Genomic DNA, 9,006 nt, shown 5'->3' with positions numbered 1-9,006 from the left:
TTCTCTGCACTCCACACTTAAGGCCCTATGTGCCACGAGGCACTTGGCGGACAGGTAGGTTCTCTTGAAGTACGTTTTACCTAGAGACGGTACATAATTTCCCTTTATTTTTGTTTTCCTTTCTTTATTTTTCTGGTTGTACGTCTCTCGTCTTTCTTTTCTTTCTTCAATTCTTTCTTTCTAAATTGCAACCTTTTCGATAGGATAAATAAGCCCACAAACATGTCAACAATAATGAATCTTCATTCATTTTTCCAATCAGCATAGCAAACTGACTGGTTTAACATCGATTATTCCAGGTCAGATGATTCACAGAGCATGTAAGAGCATAAAGGGGACAGGGGGAGACATGCGACAGGGAATTCCTTCAGATACATGCTAATAAGGAGTTGGTCGGGGCTAGGCAGATGATTCTGTTTCCATGTTAGGATACTTATATTCTTGCTGCACAGTACATAGTAGCCACTAGCCATAAAACAATGTATTAATCCCACATATCCTGTCAATTGTATTAATTACAAGTATAGCCCAAAGTCAGTTTGCCCCCCTGTGAATTATGTAGTACATCATCCCATCTATAAAACCCAATCAAACACGACAAAAGCAAATCAACAGCAGCATGTGTCATATTATTTTACAAGCCAGAATGTATGGTTATAACTCATGTGATCCAATAACCCACGTGTTAAAGGCAAGGCAAGGCAAGGCACGGCAAATTTATTCATATAGCACTTTTCATACACAAGGCAGACTCAAAGTGCTTCACATATAAACATTGTCATACAATAAAATAAAATAATAGATAAGTAAAAGAAAACATATGCAAAGAAATGAGTAAAATAGAAAGTGCAATGTGTTTAAGAGAAAATGTAATTGAAAGTTAAAAAGGCTTTTTAGTAAGTAAAATTGAAAGTGCAATGTATTTAAGATCAGATCAACAGTCTCTCTGGAACCCAAGTCGGGACTACAACCCGACCTAAAGGAACTTGGTCCTTTCTCTGGAACTCCAATCCAGATTCTTGGACTCTAACCCAGACAGAACTTGGAAACGTCTCCCACGGAGCTCGGTCTCAGAATTCCACCCACACACAAACTCAGGACTCTAACCCTTATACAAATACAAACTCAGGACTCTAAACCTTATACAAACCAACTCAGGACTCTAACCCTTATACAAATACAAACTCAGGACTCTAACCCTTACACAAATACAAAATCAGGACTCTAACACTTATACAAATACAAACTCAGGACTCTAACCCTTATACAAACAAACTCAGGACTCTAACCCTTATACAAATACAAACTCAGGACTTTAACCCTTACACAAATACAAACTCAGGACTCTAACCCTTATGCAAATACAAACTCAGGACTCTAACCCTTATACACCTCTTCTCAAAAGAGTTAAACACAATTCTTCGTATATTCAGTGATTATTGGTCTCAAACCCTTATCGTTTCTCTCTGGTATCAGATCATGTATTTTTCTGGTAAAAATAGAAAATAAAGGGAAAGTTAAAAAGGCATTTTTATGTAAAATAAAGGCGAAGTATTTAAGATTTAGCAGAAAGCTAAAGCAAACATAAAAGTCTTCAATCTTGTTTTAAAGGTGCTCAGAGTTGGGGCAAGTCTTAAATCCTCAGGGAGTTTATTCCAGCTATTTGTTGCATAGTAACTAAATATTTTGGGCCTAAATGTAGGGATTTATAGGTTAGCAACATGATTTTAAAATCAATTCTCTGACCTACAGGAAGCCAATGTAACGATTTAAGAATTGGTGTAATATGTTCAAATTTTTTGGTCTTTGTTAAAACTCTGGCAGCAGCATTCTGAACAAGCTGAAGCTTCCTTAGAGTTTGTTTTGGGAGACCTGTAAGGAGACCATTGCAGTAGTCAAGCTTACTAGTGATAAGGGCATGTACAAGTTTTTGTAAGTCTTCGGTGGACATGAGCCCTCTAAGTCTTGCTACATTTTTAAGGTGATAATATGCAGATTTTGTAACTGATTTGATGTGACTTTCGAAATGTAAATCAGAATCCATGATAGCCCCTAGATTTCTGGCTTTGATTGAGGTTTTCAGGGACAGAGAGTGAAGGTGTTTGGTTACTTTAAGCCTTTCCGTTTTAGCACCAAATACAATTATCTCTGTTTTATCCTCATTTAGCTGAAGGAAATTTCGGCACATCCAGTCTTTCACTTGCTCAATGCACTGGCACAGCAGATCTATGGGCCGATAGTCATTTGGTGATAGCGATACATAGATTTGCGTGTCATCAGCATAGCAATGATGGTCAATATTGTTATTTTGCATGATTTGCCCTAGTGGGAGCATGTAGATGTTGAATAAAGAGGGTCCTAAGATCGAACCTTGTGGGACTCCACACATCACGTTGGTTGATTCTGATACAAAGGAAATGGAAACAAAGTAGTTCCTATTTTGTAGGTAGGATCTGAACCAATTTAAGACTGTGCCTGAAAGCCCCACCCAGTTTTCTAACCTGTCCAAAAGTATTGTATGGTCTACAGTATCGAATGCAGCACTGAGGCCTAGTAGCATTAGTATTGAGGTTTTGCCAGAGTCTGTGTTAAGACGGATGTCGTTTACAACTTAAATGAGGGCGGTCTCAGTGCTGTGCAGGGGTCGAAATCCTGATTGTAAGGTGTCATAACAACCAGTTGATGCCAGGAAGTGATTAAGTTGCTGGAGGACAACTTTCTCAATGATTTTACTTATGAAGGGTAGATTTGATATTGGTCTGTAGTGGTTAATAATCGAGGTATCTAGGCTCCGCTTTTTTAAAAGGGGTTTAATAACTGCAGTTTTCAGGGCTTTTGGAAAGTTGCCTGACTGGAGAGAGTTGTTAACTATCTGCAATATGTCTATTGCTAGGGAGTCAAAAACATTCTTAAAGACGTTGGTAGGTAAAGAATCAAGGCAACAGGTTTAGTTGTGTTACAGTTTCCACAAGAGTTTTAGAGTCTATAACATTAAAGCATGCCATCCCTGCCACGTTACTTTTGCCTGAACAGGGTGGTAGTCCAACATTTTTGTTTGAAGTGGAGATATTGATGGCGTGTCTGATGCCTTCAATTTGATCAGTATAAAAAGCTGCAAACTCATTGCATTTCTGCGTGGAATGGAGATCAGGTGGAATTTGTGTTGGGGGGTTGGTCAGTCTGTCAACAGTTGCAAATAGGGTGTTTGCATTATTAGTATTGGTTTTAATGATATTCGAGAAAAATGTTTCTCTAGCACTTTTTAAGTCTAAATTGTAGGCATAGAGGCTCTCTTTGTAGATATCATGGTGAATATGAAGTTTTGTTTTACGCCTGATGCGTTCAACCTTCCTGCATTCTTTTTTCTGTGCTGTCACAGAAGCAGCTTTTCTCCAGGGTGCCTTTTGCTTTCCAGAAATCGTTTTAACCTTATAAGGTGCAATGACATCCATGACTTTCAAAAATTTCAAATTAAAGTTTTCTACAAGATCATCAGCAGAACATGGGTTGAGAGGTGGTAGTAAGGAGATGGCCTTTCTAAAAAGTACATAAGATTCTTCATTGATATACCGTTTTTTGACAGTATTTGATTTTGTCTGTATGTCGGGGATAAAAGATATATTGAAGAAAACACAAAAGTGGTCAGACAAGGAAGGATCAGTCACAGAGAGATCAGAAACATTGAGGCCCTTTGTGATAACCAGGTCTAGAGTGTGCCCCTTACAATGAGTAGTCTCTTTCACATGTTGAGACAGTTCAAATGTGTCCAAAATGGTAAAAACTATTTTTGCACACTTGTCATTCAAATCATCAGTATGAAAAGGATATGTGGGTTAAACTGACGTTTGTTAATGCACAACTTGCTTATTTGTGACGGTATATTGGCTAATGAGCTGCTCAAATGTTTCACAGAGTTAGGCCAAGGAATTGTTTGCAAATATTGAATAAAGACATTACTTAATGTTCATGGTTTATTGACAACAATACATGTATCGTTTATGGAACTCGTTACATTTTTACAACTTGTAATATAAAAACAAACAAGGGCTATCTTAGGTTTGGAAAAAAATCAAGAAAATGCTAAATAAGTAAAATAAAAGGCTGTTCACTCTTTTTTGTCATCAGTGCCCGATATAATTGAATAATAAATTAGTGAATTGATATATAACGATAGTACTATAAATAATAGATGCATTGAATAATCTCTATTGAAAAAAATAGAAGCATTTGCATATGTTCAGCAAATCCTCAGTGTCATTCTCCCTCCATGTTATGATATGTTTCAACAATTTCCATATGAGGTACTCTGGTAGCGTGGTATACAAAAAGTTGCCCATTTTAGATTAAACTAACTGACCTTCTTCCTTTCTTATTTTGTAACACAGAATACACCTGCACACCCACTGTAATTAGAAACTATCAAATTGATTGCGTTCATTAGTACTGCAGTATGCCCATGAGGCCAGGAGAGTGCAGTATTTTTTAATGTTTTTAGTTCAGTCTACTGTTGAGTGTTTGCATGTTTACAGCTGTAGAAAGAGGTTTTTGTCCTTTGGAAAGGTTTGGGGGGGATGGGGGAGTTGTCTCACAAGTCAGTCATCGTGTATACAGCCTTTGCTGCTTCATTAGATTTGTCATTCGCATCATGCTCAAATCCGCCATTATTCATAGAGTATTCTTGTTTTTCTTCTGTATTCTTAGACTCTCCATCTTCCCACGACGCTGGAGCTTCGCCATCCTTATCAGACCCTCGGCCAATCATCCTCTTGTATGCCTGATAGCCTGTTTTGGGGGGAAGCATATGATCAATATTTGAAATAAATACCTGTTGGATTGTTGGACTAACATTTACCTAGATGAATACTAGCTTGTAAATTGTCCTTTATGGACAACCAGCTAGCCCTTAAGGAGCATGACAGCAAAAGTACAATAAATAAAAAAATATGCCATCAAAATAGGAAATTATTTTAAATAACCTACCAAAATACATTTCGAGATGAACCTGATTAATTAGTCAAATCAATAAGACTGGATTTTTTATTGAGGGCAATGAAATAATGTTTTACTCTCACCTCCTACGAACATCACTGCGACCACGAGCTGGAATATGCTATAGATGAGTGGGAAGGCGAACATGACTTCAAGTTCCTCGGGCGCGAACGACAGCTGGACGATGGTGCTGCACAGCTGGGCGTTCTGGAAGCCTGTCTCCAGGGCGATGGTTCGACATCTAAAACATGAGGGGCGCCAAGAGGCAAATACTAAATACGATGCACATTTGTTGTTCTGTTAATTAGTGCCCTGCCCTTGGGTCGCTGAGCAAGGCATAAAACCCCTCACTAGGGTTAGGGTAAGGTTGATCTGCAGGTGGCCTTGTGCACACCAACCCCCCTCCCCCCACCCACACACACACACACACACACACACACACACACACACACACACACACACACATAGCAACCCATAGCAAAGATAAAAGTATATTTTACTAAACAGTACTTTAGGGAAGGTCTTGGCCCCTAGTCAATTCAACCGGGAAGCGATGACCGCCGTACCTGAACCAGGGCTGACCAACAAATCGGGCCATGGCGAAGCCCATGCCACAGCCGATGAAAGGGTAGATGGTCCCGATGATCCAAAGCGAGGGGGATATGGTCCAGGACGACTGATAAAGAACGCCCCCCACCACGGCGATGATGATGATAAGAATGAAGCCCAAGATGGATCCCACCTGGACACAAGAACCACAATCACAACCGTCACATTTGGCCACTCACCAACATTTCAAAGATTTAGCCCGAAGATGGATAGAAAACGCATTACTCAAATGTTTATTTAAGATAATAGCAGCAATCTGAAAAAAATAACTGTAATTTTTAGCAGCAATATAGGTCACAAAACCTAACTCACACAAGCCCCTGCAAACAGTGTCATATATTAATGAAATCCAATAAATTCTTATAACAATAGTGGAATATGTTGCTCAATTGCTAATGATTCAGGGTTCAATGTTAACATGAGAGTTTGAAATGGGAAACTCTTAAACGGGACATATTATACCACCAGGTGTTAGTATGATTAGCCTTACAAGCCAAAACGGCTTGTAAGGCTAATCACACTCTGGGTTTATGAGAACTGCAGTACAAGCATACGGCCAACAGAAGGCAATATAGGTATGTATTTTTACAGTTCAGTATTTGAATGTTTGAACAGGGTCAGATATTGAATAAAACCATTTAATTGATATGTTTAATGACAGTTGAATGGGTATTTCAATATTGTACAATGGGTCAAATTCAACATAAATAGGAAAGTATGGTCACCTTGAGGATCTTTTTGGCCAGCACAGGTTTTTTGTGCTTGAGGTACATGCCCAGAGTCACAGGGATGAGCAGAGCCACCAGGGTGATACCTGAAAGATGGCAGAGAACAGTCAGAGACCCATATAAGGTCCTCTGATAAACCCCCTAAGCACTCCAAAAGGCAAAAGTTAACAACAATAAATTAATATTAAAACATTTTAATAACAGTAAAGTTAAGTTATTTGAGCAAAAGGATTTGGATCACACACTCGCCATTATTTAATTCATAATTTGATAAAGAATGTAACAAACACAAAGCATCGGTTTTGATGCTTATGGTAACATTTGACTTTATTGGTGTCACAGTAATTGAACGAGAGGAGCTGGACCAGGGAGAATGACAGTCCAGTCAGAGCGGTGGCGTCTGCATGCTTACCGATGCTGTCGTAGGGGATCTGGATGCTGTCTGAGGAGGTCCACACTGACGTGTAGATGAGGAGGCAGAGGGGCATCATACCCATTGCCAAGATGGAGGAGCAGGCCGTCATGCTTATACTGGAATAGGATTTATATAGTCAGAAATGAAGCAACCACTGGGAACATTGGGCCCCGGGCGGTCAGTGAGCCAACCAGTGCCAGTAACAAATGCTTGTAAAAGTTGTTACGCGCATTTGATCAGGGAATGATGCTATTTCTGCATTATATTACAGCACTGAGGTAAATAAGTATTTGTCCTTTGGTTAATTTCTAAATAAACCGACCAACCATGCATCCAAACAACCGTCAAACCAATCATACAAACACCCCAACAAAACAACATCAACCAACCAACCAACCAACCAACCAATCATTAACCACCCTCCCACCCACAAACCCAACCCACCATGATCCATCCCTCCAACAAACAGCCCAGCAACCCACCCACCCACCTACCCAATCAACCAACCAACCAACCACGCACCACTCCAACCAACCAACCATCCAATCATTAACCACGCAGCAAACCAACCAACCACGCCGGCTCCAACCAAACAACCTTCTAATCGTTAACCATGCAACAAACCAACCAACCAACCAACCACACCACTTCAACCAACCAACCATCCAATCATTAACCACGCAACAAACCAACCAACCAATCACGCAATACTCCAACCAACCAACCAACCAACCAATCATTAACCACGCAACAAACCAACCAACCAACCACGCACCACTCCAACCAACCAACCATCCAATCATTAACCACGTTACAAACCAACCAACCAACCAACCACACAACACTCCTACCAACCAACCATCCAATCATTAACCACGCAACAAACCAACCAACCAACCAACCACACACCACTCCAACCAACCAACCAACCAACCAACCAACCAACCAACCAACCAACCATCCAATCATTAACCACGCAACAAACCAACCAACCACCTACCCACCCATCCAGGCAACCAACCTAACAACCAACCATCAACCAACCAACCACCCACCCAAACAGCCAACACTCCAACGTGGATATCTCACCTGAGGTCCATGTCTCCATCCAGCCAGTAGCAGATGATATTGGAATTGGCGCCACCGGGGCAGCAGCCCATGATGATGATGGCTATGGCCTGCACAGGCAAAACGTTGAATGCAAAGGATAGGGCGAAGGCAGTGAAGGGCATGATGCCAAACTGGCAGAGGAAGCCAATGAAGATGCCCCAGGGCCTCCTGATGTGTCCCCACAGCTTGGTAGAGTCCACCGTGCAGCCCATGGAAAACATCACCATGGCCAGCATGATCGTGAGCACCACGCTAAGCACAAGGCTCAGGATGTCATTGAAGTTACTGGGGGGAACAAGACAGTCTGTGCCCGAACATCTTGTGGCATTTCGCAGGCACTCGACAGCGGCGGCCATCCTAAAAAAGTGGTTTGATGGTAAAAAGTAGCGGGCCCTTAAAACAGCTCGTAGGTTTCTTTGTTTCAAGTTAGTTCTTATCTCCCTGAAGCCGAAGCACCACAAGAGACAATGAGGAAAGAACCCTCTCTCTGTGGGTATTTAACGACTTTCCCACAACCGCTTCCAATTGACAGAAGAAGCGAGAAAAATCAAAAATTAACCATAACCTGCTAGTTTTTATGGGGTCAGTCCAACAGGGTCATTCATTAAAAGAGCAGCATTGACGTTTCAACTTTGTTCTGATAAAGGACATTGCACCATATTCTTACTTTATTGTTTATTTTATGTGCTCTTAAAAAACCATTTTTATTGGACTCATCCCTTCCAATCCAGGTATCGCCATCATCACCGTCATATGGTTGGGAGGTGTTCTGGAGAACGAGTGCACCGAGTGCACCGCCCCATTCACCATAAAGCAGGGAGAAACAAATGATGAACAAAATATTTATATTTTGGACTGGTCCCAAATTATAAATATAAAGCAAATAAGTAGTGAGTTTTGCCTTGTGCCTTTTTATGCTTTATGATAGGGTGAGATAGACAGGAAGGTACAGGAGAGAGGGGAGGACATACAGCAAAGGACCACTGGCAAGAATCAAACCCGGGTCTTCTGCGATCAGGACCGCTCTACTCGGTGAACCACCTGGTCTCCCAAGTAGATGTCTATGATACAGATGTATAATTTATGATTGATTGTTAATTCAGCATTGTCAGCTTTCCATAAAGCTTACAGTGAACATGATGAGACATTGGAAGA

The 9,006-nt window shown here is 40.8% G+C and overlaps 1 protein-coding gene across 1 annotated transcript; it reads right to left on the bottom strand.

Moving 5' to 3' along the window:
• Positions 1 to 3,957: 3,957 nt before the first annotated feature.
• slc10a2 (solute carrier family 10 member 2) lies at positions 3,958 to 8,748 on the bottom strand. Its single transcript, XM_030343169.1, has 6 exons — positions 7,831 to 8,748; positions 6,739 to 6,857; positions 6,324 to 6,412; positions 5,556 to 5,731; positions 5,073 to 5,230; positions 3,958 to 4,782 (listed from the first exon to the last, which is right to left on the bottom strand). Exons 1-6 carry the CDS (start codon positions 8,205 to 8,207, stop codon positions 4,586 to 4,588), a joined length of 1,116 nt encoding a protein of 371 aa, XP_030199029.1. The 5' UTR covers positions 8,208 to 8,748; the 3' UTR covers positions 3,958 to 4,585.
• Between the last annotated feature and the right edge of the window lie 258 nt (positions 8,749 to 9,006).

Source organism: Gadus morhua, chromosome 20 (genome assembly GCF_902167405.1).
Source record: "Gadus morhua chromosome 20, gadMor3.0, whole genome shotgun sequence".
In the NCBI taxonomy this organism is placed as follows: Eukaryota; Metazoa; Chordata; class Actinopteri; order Gadiformes; family Gadidae; genus Gadus; species Gadus morhua.
This window is presented reverse-complemented; position numbering and strand designations above follow the sequence as displayed.